General features: G+C 46.1%; 1 protein-coding gene across 6 annotated transcripts in view; it reads left to right on the top strand.

Annotated features, from left to right (window-relative positions):
- The first annotated feature begins 347 nt into the window (after positions 1 to 347).
- Positions 348 to 13,235, top strand: part of RNF220 (ring finger protein 220) — a 329,969-nt gene continuing 317,081 nt past the window's right edge. For 2 of the 6 annotated variants that reach the window (XM_043552502.1, XM_043552501.1), the window contains exons 1-2: positions 386 to 566; positions 6,988 to 7,727. In XM_043552502.1, the coding sequence (XP_043408437.1) occupies positions 7,103 to 7,727 (625 nt within the window). In that variant the 5' untranslated portion in view covers positions 386 to 566; positions 6,988 to 7,102. Of the gene's footprint in view, positions 589 to 6,987; positions 7,728 to 13,235 lie in introns of all 6 variants that reach the window. The other 4 variants (XM_043552506.1, XM_043552504.1, XM_043552505.1 and 1 more) reach the window with 4 other exon arrangements.

Raw genomic sequence — 13,235 nt, 5'->3', positions numbered from 1 at the left:
GGTATAATTTTATCATATAGGATAGGGTAGGATTAGCTATGCTGCATGTAAGGGCCAAGGGGCAGCTGCAGGGAGTGAGGGAAATCTGGGGGACATAGACCAGTCCTATTAATTCTTCTCTTTCACAAGAACGAAATAAACTCCCAAGGGAAATAATAAAACATTGAAAATTGTATGCAAAAAATCTGCCTGCCAGCCACAAACCCTTAGCCAGAAGCCAAACCTTTGCCACTGTCAGTGGGCAAGATGGGCCGGGCCTGGGCTGGCCAGTGGTGGACTCCATTTCCCATACTCCCTTAGTGGCCTAATGTATTCCGTGCTCAGCCCGGCTCGGGGTGTGTGTGTGTGTGTTGCTCCAGTCCCTCTGAGAGTGGAAGTTCATTCACTGATTAGAGCCAGCGCTGAGAGGCAGCGTTGCTCCTTCTCTCACACCAATTGAGTCTCTTGATCTGTTCCATGCAATCCAAGACAGCCTGCAAACCCGCCCAGGACTTCCCATGCACCGCGCTCTGCGCCTGCTTTCCCGAGCCTGACAAAGTGGAGCCATCTCCAGAGGAATTTCCACTGTGAGTACTGGAGATCGCAGAGGTGTGTGCGCGCGTGTGTGTGGGAGCGGGGCGGGCGGGGGGAGCCTGTGCGGGGCAGGAGCCGGCGCTAACTTTGGAGGAGCGGCTCCCCCACGGCTCTCTCCCCGGGCTGCGGGGACCCTGAGCCGAGTCACGGAGGCCGGTGCCCTTTGGTTTCCCTGCAAATCCGGACTCTCTGCGGAGTCAAACTTTGCGTGGCAAGTTTTATTTTCCCATGCAAGGGTTGCCGCGAGCTCCTGAATCCCCCCCCCCACAGGCAGCTGGTTAGTGGGGTCCGGGATGGGATCGGGGGGGGGGGTCGAGTGGCGGGGGGAGGCGGGGGGGTCATAATGATAGTGGGTTCAAGTCCGATCAAAGGAGAGGATCCAGCCCCGCCGCCTCCTTCTGCAGCCCGAGAGGGGCCGCGTCTCTGGGACCGTCCCCCTGATTGTTTTGCGGGGGTGCTGGCGGTGGGGGGCGGGGGGTGAGGACCAGTGGGCACAAGCGGGAATCAGGTGCCGGGGCAGAAGGTTTCCAAATGCAGCCGGAAATGGTGCGGATCAGATTGAATTCAAAGCCGGTTATTTTAAACCCTATTTTATTGACTTTTTATTTTTGCAACCAGGGGAGTTACTGCCTGGCTTTCCCCCCCGCCGTCCGCGGGCTCCCGGGCTGCCTGTGCTCCGGGCAGCCCGCGCTGCATTTCCCAGGGGCTGCAGAACCAAACCAAACCAAAAACTTTTCGAGAGGAAACAAACAAATCTTCTCCCCGCGCCCCTCCCCCCAACCCGCATCGTTTTTATCTTTTTTTAAAAGAAACTCAGGCTTATTTCTGTGCGGTTATCACAGCGCCTGCAGCCCGGCCGGCTCGGCGAGCACGCCCGGCACGCCGAGGAGCTCGAATCCAAAGCGTTTCCCTTTGGGCAATCGCGCCGTGCCCGTGTGAACTTCGATTTTAATCCGGAGCGGAAAATACACACCCCGCCATGGAGGATTGAATTTGGTTTTTTAAACGTGCTTTGCAAATTACCCCTTGTCGTGATTTTGGGGCACGGTGGAAGTTTGTACAACTCCCTCCCCCCCCCCCACTCCCCGACCACTCCTCCCCCGAAAGACTCGCCCCCAAACCGCTCTCAGCTGGGAATCACATTGACGAATCTCGGCGGGGCCCCAACTCCTTGTTCTCGCTTTATTCTTGAAAACAAAATAAAGGGCCGGAGTCCGTGTAAACAGTCAGCGGAACAGGCTCAAACCGCTCCGCGTGTGACATGCACGGTGGAAAATCATTTGGCCGGAGAATGCAGTGAGCGTGTTTTCACTGATGTCCTAGAGAAAACTTCCTGCATCACCCGCCGGTGCTAGCAAAAGCTTACAGGAGCTGAATCCTTTCTAGAAAACTTCCTCTCTCCCCCCTCCCCGCAAAAAATAAATAAATAAATAAATAAATTAAAGCGGGGAAGTCTGTAACTAGGTTGGGAGCGTGGAAACTAATTCTTCACCTTGAGCTCTAAATACATAAAAACCATCTGTTTTGCCACAATGAAATCATTAGGAACTGTCTGCTCAGAGAGCGGGGTTGAATGCTTCTCCGTCCACACAGGAAACGTGCATGGCAAGGGATTGTTGCAATACATTCAAACAATTCTAGTCATCCTCCCGTTTCATGAGCTTTGTTTCTGACCATTTCATGGACTGTAGGAATTGGGATGGAAAGCCCCCCCCCACCCCCCGCCACCATGAAAAGAGGAAATAATTCCGAAGACGACAAGAAAAGCCAGTCTCCGTGTCTCTGCTCTTCCCCGAGCTCTCTTTTCCCGACTTTACAACATTATTTTGTGCACGATCTGATCTGTGGCATTTAATGCGAGTGTAGCAAAGGCAGGTCGAGGCAGAGAAAGGGGAGAATAAAGCGAATTTCCCCAAATTAATGTCCCTGTTCTCTTCTGGGGGGACGTTTTGTTTCTGACCAAACGAAATTAGCAGGATGCTCCCTGAAAACCCTCGCCCCAGGCTTGGGAAGGCGGGGGAAGGAAAACACCTGTTTAATTTGCAGCTGGAGACAGTCCGGTGGCTTTTTCTTTGGTGTCGTTTCTAATCTAAACCTTGACGCACCCCCTTGGAGGGTTTTTTTTTGGGGGGGGGGGGAAGGAGAGTTTGCGGGGGATGAAAATGTGAACTGTGAAGCAAATCGTCAAAGTCCCAGCGATGAGGGAAGCCCAGGCCGACTGTTCACATCTACAGCCTCCGCAATGAGCGGCTCCTGCGGGAAGGAGCCCCCAGGCCCGCACAAACCCGCCCGGGGCCCTGCCCGGCGGCGGTTTCGGAGCCCGGGGAGGACGGGTCCCTGACAAGCGCAGGTCGGGAAAGCCCCGGTGCATTCCTGTCGTGCTCAAGCCCCCGAGGGGAGTCTCCCCGCACTGTGCCCCCGGCCAGCCCCCGCGCCCTTGCGATTCCTCCCTCGGCTTTTCGGTTTCGTTGGGAAAAATTGCCGGGGGGTGGGGAGCGGGGGGGAAAGACCTGCCTTCTCCCCCGCTGCTGGCTTCGCTCCTTCGCCGCCCGCGGGTCGCGCTGGCAGCGGGGCTAGATTTTTGCAAGAAGTTTTGTAGCAAAACCAAATCCGGGACGGGCTCTTCCCCAGCGAGGAGCAGCGGGGCGATCTGGTTCCTGCGGGGAGGCCGCCGCTCGGGCCCCGGGGCTGGGGTCCGGTCCCGGGCGCCGCAGCCTTGCCCCGAGGCGTTTCCACGGCGCGCCGGGTCTGCCACCCGGACCCGGGGCGGCCTGGCCCTTAGGGTCTGCTCGAAACCGGGGGTCGCGCAGCTGCTCCCCGGGTGCCGGCCACGGGCATCTCGGGCACACGTTAAAAAATGAGCTCTTTTCCCTTTGCATCCTAACCCACCGGTGAGCTCTCCTCTGGGCTGGCTGTCTAGCTTGCGTCCGTTTTATTCTTTTACGAGGAAATCCAGTTTAGTTCAAATACACAATCCATCGGAGCACTTAATTATTGTTATTTTGTTTTATAATCTTTGGCTTTTCGACGCAGGACATATTTATAAATTCCTACTTGACATTTATGGGGGGGGGAGAGAACTTTAATGTAAATGTAGGGTATGATTTTTTAAAAAAAAATATCTGTCCTAATTTCCTCTCTGTTTTTGCTAATGCTTCCAAGCTTCTTAAATAGTGTGCCAATTAATTATTTTAAGACATTTGTTCCTGGAAGGAGAAAAATGTTAATTTGTCCCTTTATTTTAATTTCTGGTGTTTGGAAATGGTTGAGAGACCATAAAAATGCAACCTGTTGTAATAAACAAAGTAGTGTGTTTTATTTATTTTAATTGATAGCAGAGAAGTGCTTCGTTGATTGAAACTCTTAATGCTTTAAGATATGCACGGTTTTTTGTTCTTTCCTTCCAGGCTGATTAGCAAAGAGGTTTGTGTGCTCATAACAGTGGTCAGCCCTATTTTCTCCACTCACACAATATTTGTGATGCCTGCTAAATCCAACCCGTCATAGATAGACTGATTTTTGTCTGTCTTTCTCTTTACCTAATTCAAACCAGTGTTACAATCTGTTATAAACAGAGGAATCAGACTTGAGCTAGAGATTACTGATAAGAAGTTGTTCCTTGGTGAGATATTTTTTAATGGATCGAACTTAAGGCTGTTGATTCAATTTGTCTTGGTTTTGGCATATTTAACCTTGCAATTAGTATGCTGGCAATTTGTAGACACCTTAAATAAGATGTCTTTAAAAATTCTCTGTATATCAGAGCAGTCATTTAAAAAAATTAAAAATCACAATATTTTTTGGTCTTACTTCGATGCCTGGTAGACAGTTTATGTAGCTTCATAGATTGATCTCTACCCCCTACTCCCTCCACTCCTTGTTTAGTTAATTCAACAAAGACTTTTTGCAATCTGTTTGGAGTTTGTCTGATGCCGTGGAAAAGTAGCTGCTGATTTATTTGGTTGCTTTTCGATTTCTGTCTCCAGCCCGTCTTTTTTCCTCCTTTCAGTGGGGATGTCAGCTGTTATTACTTCCTATTGATCCCTTTGCAAAGTGAGAAGTGAACTAAAATTAATGTCAATTCCACTGCTCAGATCAATAGCTGGAGTTATTTTAATCTGGATTTGCACGGGGTGCTAAATTAAAGAAAATCAGCATAGAGGCAGAAAAGTAACAGTTACTTACTTTGCCTTGTGCCCACTACCTTACAGTCGCCCCGATGGTCCATCAAGCTGATTATCCAGCAATCCATATTTTTTTAATTAAGAAGGTCAGTTCGTTTTCTTATTTTGGGTTCTGTATTTAAACCCATGACATTTTGACATCGGGAGTGTATTAACTATAGATTTTCATAATGACTGGTCCGCCGCAGTCTCATCTGTACATGTTGCTCATGGGGTGGGGGCGGGGGGAGAGAGAGAGACAGCGAGAGAGAGCGAAAAAGGAAGTGGGAGTTTAAAAAAAAATTAAATTTGGCTGGGTGAGATATTGTAATGTGTTGATTTATTCCCGGCATAATGAAGTTTGCAAACGAATAAGGCGGCCGGAGTGATTCACAATATCCTACAGGAGTGTCAAGTGTTGCAGCCAGAATACTAATTTATTAAATACGTTTAATGTCGTGAGGTGATGGAACAAGTAAAAATAGAAAAAGAGGCAAAGAGGCAGCAATGGTGCTGGGTTGTTTTTTTTTTGAAAATCGTATTTTCCAATGATCTCTTAGCCCCACTGACATATTAATGATAGTTCATTTCTGCGTGAGGGCTTATTTATTTGTATGTGCGTGTTAATTTTTTTTATAGCAGCCTGAAAAAAACCCCAATAACCCAAAATTCACTTGTGGATGCAGTTTTGAGCCCGTGTTTTGTGTGTGTGTGTTGATCAGCTTTCCTGAAAGCAGCAAAAAAAGCGTGTCCAGGCTTTCTGTGCTTTTACATGCTGCCCTTGGCATCTCTCTCTCCCTCGCCATGGCTAGAACTTGACAGGAAAGTTATTTAAAATTTGGAAGAGAGCAAACCTGTTAATGTGAGATACATAATCTGGTAATTTAGCAATGATGTCTATAAGGAAGAGTGCCAAATGAGGAAGCCGAGAGATGATGTCCACTCATCTTTACAATTAATAACAGTCACTGAAGCGTTTGGGTACAGGATGGGAGAAAGGAAATGTTATAATTGGACTACATTAAAGCCATAGACTGGATTTCATACAGTTTGTTAACCTAGGTTCCTTCATTCATGGAATACAAAAGGCACTCCATTAGGAAGAGACTCTTTCAGTAAGTTTTATTTGAGATGTTTGACCCTCTGGATTTAAGAGAGACAATTTGTAACAGCTTTTTATTATTATATGATTTTCTTAGCTCTTTGAGCTCTGGCAGGCTAGTATGTTGTTTCAAAGTTACAGTTCTTGTATTTTAAGAAGGGTCTTGGGGCCTGAATGGTAGGCAGCGGAACCTTAAAAGAAAAGGCACTAGGTTGATCGGGAAAGAAAATACCAAACCAAACCATTAAAACAGAAAACTCAGAGAGACACAGAAGGAAGGATTTTTCTGCCTCTCGCTCCGAGGGGGTTTGTGGCTGGGCGAATGGATCTGGCCGAGCTAGGAGGCTCAGCAAAATGCAAGCCAGAAATTTTGTTAACATTTTCCTCTAAATGTTAATGGCACATACAGAGCAGTTTACAAATCTACTTAAGAGCTAGTGCATTAGGAACTAAAATTACTGATGCGTACTCCGCTGTCCCCGACCCGAAAGGCAGACATTTGCAGAGATCACATGGCAGAGGCACCCATTATGATTTTAAATATTGTCAGAGACGCCAGGCATTTTATTGATGAAGTCTCCGCTCCTTTAAAAAAAAAAGAAAGTGTGTGCATGCTCTGTGTGTGTGTGCGTGTGTGTGTGTGTGATATGATTATGTAAAATGTATAGCTGCATATGTGTACGTACCTACACATACATAATGTGTGAGAAAAATAGACACGTTACACACATTCCTTATGCATCATAGGCAGTATAAACAACTGTATAAATGTTTATTTCTGTTCATGTAATTATGTACAATAGCTATGGTATGTTTTACATATCTTAAATTGTGATGATCCGTTGTGGGGAATGTCTCTTAATTTTAGACCACGCCTAGATTATTGACATGTGGGGATATTTATATTACAAATAGATCCTTTATACTAATGTCTTTGGTAGGATTTTTCCCTCTGTCGTGTGGAGTGGGCCAAGGTTGGTTCCACCCGTGTGTGAAGCTGTCTCTTGATTTTCGTGAATGAGAACATTGGTGCGTGGCTGGGCCGTTGGTTGTAATCCATGTGGCCTTCCCACTGCATGTAATATACAGAAGAAGCCAGTGCAAAAGCCTCACCACTTGTGTTCTCTCTTCCCTTCTGTTTCTCTGCAGCTTCGGGACGGCGATGATGCCTCAGTGATCTCCCTGCTCCAAAACCAGGCCTCGCTTGACTTTCCTTCCAGGGAAGATTGTTCCCCTTGTGACCCTGCTGAGGAAAGAGACTCCGATGGACTTACACCGGGCAGCCTTCAAGATGGAAAACTCATCCTATCTTCCCAACCCGCTGGCATCTCCGGCCCTGATGGTTCTCGCCTCCACTGCCGAAGCCAGTCGGGACGCTTCCATCCCCTGTCAGCAGCCAAGACCCTTTGGAGTCCCGGTATCAGTGGATAAGGACGTGCACATCCCCTTTACCAATGGCTCGTATACTTTTGCCTCCATGTATCACCGGCAAGGTGGGGTGCCAGGGGCATTCGCGAACCGTGACTTCCCCCCATCCTTGCTACACCTCCACCCCCAGTTTGCACCCCCCAACTTGGACTGCACGCCAATAAGTATGTTGAACCACAGCGGCGTTGGGGCTTTCCGCCCCTTTGCCTCCACTGAAGACAGGGAGAGCTACCAGTCGGCCTTTACGCCGGCCAAACGCCTGAAAAACTGCCATGACACAGACTCGCCCCACCTGCGCTTCTCGGATGCCGATGGCAAGGAGTATGAGTTTGGAACCCAGCTCCCTTCCGGCTCCCCTGGCTCACTCAAAGTCGATGACACAGGGAAAAAGATCTTTGCGGTCTCTGGCCTCATGTCTGACCGGGAGACCTCGTCCAGTCCTGAAGACCGAAATGACAGATGTAAGTACCTCCGTTACCCCTCTCGGCTTTACTTCGCGGTGCCTTGTTGAGATGCTCAACAGGTGTGTCGTTCTGTCGTGCTGCGGTTCCTGCTGAAGGAATGGGCGCAATGTCCTTTCCTTCGTGTTGAGTTACATGATAAAATGGTGCCTTGTTTTTCTTAAATGGACATTGATGGATTTCACGGTAAGGTGTATTGGAAGGAAACCCATTTTCAAATGCACCTCGGGAGAGACGCCGTTTTCTCTGCTTGAAACTGGGGCAGCTAAGCACAGAAAGATGTCTATGCCTCAAAGCAGGGAGATATACTGTGTGTGTGTGTGTGTGTGTGTGTGAAAGCAGGGAGATATCCTCTGTGTGTGTGTGTGTGTAAGCAGGGAAATATCCTCTGTGTGTGTGTGTGTGTGTGTGTGTGTGTGTGTGTGTGTGTGTGTGAAAGCAGGGAGATATCCTGTGTGTGTGTGTGTGTGTGGGTGTGAAAGCAGGGAGATATCCTCTGTGTGTGTGTGTGTGTGTGTGTGTGAAAGCAGGGAGATATCCTGTGTGTGTGTGTGTGTGTGTGAAAGCAGGGAGATATCCTCTGTGTGTGTGTGTGTGTGTGTGTGTGTGTGAAAGCAGGGAGATATCCTCTGTGTGTGTGTGTGTGTCAAAGCAGGGAGATATCCTGTGTGTGTGTGTGTGTCTGTGTGTGTGTGCAAGCAGGGAGATATCCTGTGTGTGTATGTGTGTATATATACACAGAAGGGTGCATTTGTAAGTATACAACTAGAACTTTTTTCAGGGAGCTTATCAGTTAAAACTGCACCCACTGCTCCCTTTGATATTTTTCCTCTGACCTGTTCCTCACATGCTCAGTTCTTACACCTAGGATATCAGCCTTCATGCTTTGCTCCTCAGAACAGGACAAAGTTCCCTTTTGCGGTATTTCACGTAGTAGTATTTTGGGCACTCAAGCTCTTTTCTAGAGACATAAAGTTGATTACGCTCTTATGGCTCAATAAGTGACCCCCAAAATAGGCTGTGTACTTTCTCTGGAGCCCCCCTTTGCATGAGCACTGACAGGCTATCTGTCCCTTCACGGATCAGCAATTGAACTGAAGCAAACCTGTCTAAGGTATGCTACTGTAACAACTCCCTGTTCTTCAGTCACCTTTTCCCTCGCAGTATCTCTGCTGGAGGAGGGCAGACCCCAGTCTCCTCCTTTCGTGAAAAGCTGAACCATGCAGCGTGGGAACACCATTCTGGGGAGCTGTCTTGGGAGAAAAGGGCCTGCAGTCCCCTACTTCAGAGCAATAAGATGTGGCAACATTTAGCTGGAGTGATCTCCTTTAAACACAGACGCTTAGTTCAGGTGCCAAAGTGGTTTTGTTTTCACGTGGGCCCCTTTGTACATTCTTACGATTTTCTTTTTAAAAAATTATTATTATTTTGCAAAGAAAACTGCAGCCCGGCTCCCCCGCTCCCCTTCAGATACTATTTTTCTTCTCCCCTTTATGATGCCGAGGAGAGTAATAGAGACGTTGCGGCTCTCTCTCCCTGTCGGCACTGCTTCCTCAGGCTGTCTCCTTGAATTAGGCGCTGTGTTAACTTACCAGCACTAAAAGGTATCTGCCTAAACCCAGCGTACTTTTTCAATAAAAGTCATCATTAAATCAACCTGCCTTGTAAATCCATCGCTCTTTGGTTTTGAAATATGCTGCCAGTGTGTCTTTTATGTCAGCGTTTGCAAGTGTGGGACGATTTCCACTAAAGACAGAAGCCTTGTGCTTCTCACAGCACAAATGTGGTCTCTCTTTCCCCCCACCTCCCTCCTCTATTACTTTCTGTGCAGTAGAGCTGCTTTCCTTGTTCCGTGTCTCCTCATCAGTGTTGTTAATATGTAGGCACAGCTGTTGTAGGTGGAAGCATGTAGGTGCGGGTAGAGCTTTCATTTTGGGCGAGGGAAGGAAGGTGGGATCACAGTGTCTACAGATATCCTGTGTTGGTGGTTTATGGATCTCTCCCCCTTATCAATATAACCTGGATGTGGAAATGAAGCTTGCTCAAATGAATACTTTGGGAGATAACAGCGGAAGAGCAGGTCTGCTAGCAAAATGAATTTAAAGCACATCAGTTGCTGTGTATCTTGCTAGCAAAATCCTGTCAGACAGCTGATTTAAAGGAGTAAATCTGTTAAATGAATTAGACCACTTGTAGCACCGCAGTGGACAGAACAGCAGACACAGGCACGTGCTCCGGTGTGGAAGGGATAAATCTTGTCTTCACCAAGACTGTGTGCTCTGTGTGGGTGCTGCACTCCTGAAAAATAAATAAGTACTTCACAGAGGAGTAAGGCTGCTAACGGAACGTACGCCAGTGTATCGGCTTCCCCACGCCCACTGGGGATGATTAGACAGGGAGATTATAACGAGAGAGGCAGAATAACAACTTTGCAAGGTGCTTCAAAAACTTGTGAACATGTGAAAAGTTTTTTCCCCCCCTTTCCTTAAAAGAGAAATAGAAATTGGTTAAAGTGATTAGCCTTTGCACTAGAGCAAAATGAATGCAGGCATTGCAACCAGCCGGACAGAGTGCTGACTAAAATATTAGAGACAAACTGGTTTTATTTTTGTTTCTAATGCCTGGATTAATTTAACTCTTCTGGCTTTTAAAATCTGTTTTAATATCATCCCAGGTTTAGACACAATTGCTAGCATAACCATCTATAACATTGCCTGCATACACTTTAGATGCATATTAGCACAACATCCATTCATGTTTCATTAATCTTAAAGTTATAAAATAAGTACCAGGACAATTTAAAGTAAATTTGACCTTCCCTCCTTCCCATCGTATTTAGCTGTTGCACCAAAGAGCATGTTTTCTATGTATGTCAGAATCTTAAATATGTTAACACAGTGGGTTTATTTACTGGGGGGATGGGATTTTAAAAATGTGTCTTAATTATCTTTATATGGCAGTTTTTAGAAAGGAAAAACTTGAGGGATGACACGGCTGACTGGTTGCATCATGGAACCTGTCATGTTCTGAGACATGCATACATATTTGCAGGTTTCTTTATGCTTGTATGTAAAAATATACTTAAGGGTCTTTAAAATTTTTCATCATTGACCCTCAGGAAGTTTCTTGGGTACCTTGTGTGAACAATATACATAACCCTTTGGGAAAGAAGGATCGTAGTGTAGGGTCCATTGCAGGGAAATGGTTCTGTGGACAAGCTTCTAGGCAAAAGTGTACAGACGGGCATAATGAAACTCCATCAGATCAGCAAAGTCTTTATGTGTTCAATAGAGGCTCTTCAGAATTGCGGGATTCAATTGTTTATTTGTATTTTTCAAAATCCTGAAAGGGATTAGACCATGCGATGGGTGAATGACTTCATTGCATTACACACGTCCCTTGTACCATCACAAACAAACATTTTCAAATGGGTTTTAAATATTTTTATACTGTTGTAACATTAGAAATGATTTTCTGAGAAATTTTCTTTTTTTTTTTTTTTTCAAAAAAGGAACCCAAAAAATATATAACCGTATGGCAAGCCGTAAATGTATAGTAGCACAGACGGAACCCACTCTATGCAGGGCTAGATCCATATGCAGCTAGAGATACTGTGTGTGTGTGTGTGTGTGTGTGTGTGTGTGTGTGTATACACACACGCGTACTCTTGCGACTACATTCTCATTCTAATTACATCACTATGATCAGGATCTGACCCCTTGATGTATGTATGCGGGCTAGGAGAGATCACATATTTCTCAGAGAGAACCACCGTTTTATTTTTAAGTCAGGCTGTTGCTTTCAAATTGTGTGTGTCTGTTGGAGCCCCAAGTCAGACTGCTAATGAATTATCGAGGCATGGATGGAGCGTGTTTGTGTTAATGGTCATTTTGTAAATCTGTTAGAGTTTTTTTGTGTTTGGGCAAGTTGCCTGTGACTGTAGGATGCTGCTCTCGGGATGTCGAGAGAGGCCGTGCGTGCCATAGGAAGCGCGTATAAAAGACATACTCAATCCTGGGAGGAGATGTAACTGTTTGTTGAGACACATGCTTTGGACAGGGCCGTTCTGTTTAGATGCTCACTGGGAAGATAATTATATTTATAGAACAGTTTAGGCGCTTCTTGTACAGTGTGTGTTACAGACACTGACAAACACATTTCATGGGGCTCTTTAAATAAATGTATCTTCATTAACGTAGGTTTCCAGCAGCAGTGGAAGTGAATGCGCCGTTCCCCTGTGTGATAGACATCTATAACCCCCCTGTGGAAATGATCCCCAGTTTTATTCTGGGCTTTCTAATAAAAAGCCGTCATGATTGCTCCTCGCCATGACCATGGCATCACCCCCTCCAGCAGAGCGAGCCGGCCGGCAGCATCCATGCTGGAGCCTGGCTGGCTTGGCAGAGATCTCTCCGTGTGTTGCAGCGCAGAGCTTCCCGTTTAGCTTTCCCAGAAACGACGGTCTCCACCACACCTGGAGATGCTTCCAAACGCTCCACAGTCCGCAATTCAAGACCGCCACAGCGATCTTTTTTTGGTGGTCGTCCACTTAATCTTTATTATGTATTTTCTTCGGTACGCTGTGGAGAAGCCTGGTCTAGTGTTCGAGCACATGAGTCAGGAGACCAGGGATCTTTTCTTCCCACTCTGCCACTGATTTCTTTTTTGGCCTCAGTTTTGACATCTGTAACATGATAACACCTAACTGCCGAAGTTGTTCTAAGAAGTAATTAGTTAATTTGCCAGTACTTTGAGATCTTTGCTCCTCTCCGGCGACTTTCATCCAAAGTAGCGATGGTATTTATTCATATTATTTTTACTGTTACATTAAAATAAATAAAAAAATAACTTTGATTATTGGGACACTGTCAATTTGATCAAGGTCCCGTTTCTCCTCCCTGCGATTGTAGCTATGCCTCAGTATGGAAGGGAGTTTCTCATTCCAATTTAGGGTTATTTTTTTGAAATCTCTGAAGTGTAGTTAGTTCTAGCTTTTAAAACGAATGATTTAATATTTATAAAGTGCTGTGAAAATGTAAATCTCTGTTTAGGTGCTAAGCATTACTTCTATTATCAGAAAGAAAAGGAGTACTTGTGGCACCTTAGAGACTAACCAATTTATTTAAATAAATTTAAATAAATTGGTTAGTCTCTAAGGTGCCACAAGTACTCCTTTTCTTTTTGCGAATACAGACTAACACGGCTGTTACTCTGAAACCTTCTATTATCAGAGTTTTCATTTCTGAATAATTGTTCAAAATGGAACAAAGATGGCCTTTAGAACAGGTCTCAAGCATAAACCCAGGAGTGCACAATATGATCTACCCTCTTAGGGCATGTGCCTGTCTGTGTTTGGGTTTACGTAGTAGGACCTACACTAATTGGTAAGTTTTGTGTAGGAGTGTGTGGGTGGAGGGGGTGTCTCCTCTTTGAATTATTCTGTGGCACAGCAGTGGATTTGAGGGGGAATATTCACTGCTGAATGAGCAGAGCTGTTTCTACTCTAAT

This window comes from Chelonia mydas, chromosome 8 (genome assembly GCF_015237465.2).
Source record: "Chelonia mydas isolate rCheMyd1 chromosome 8, rCheMyd1.pri.v2, whole genome shotgun sequence".
Lineage (NCBI taxonomy): Eukaryota > Metazoa > Chordata > Testudines > Cheloniidae > Chelonia > Chelonia mydas.
This window is presented reverse-complemented; position numbering and strand designations above follow the sequence as displayed.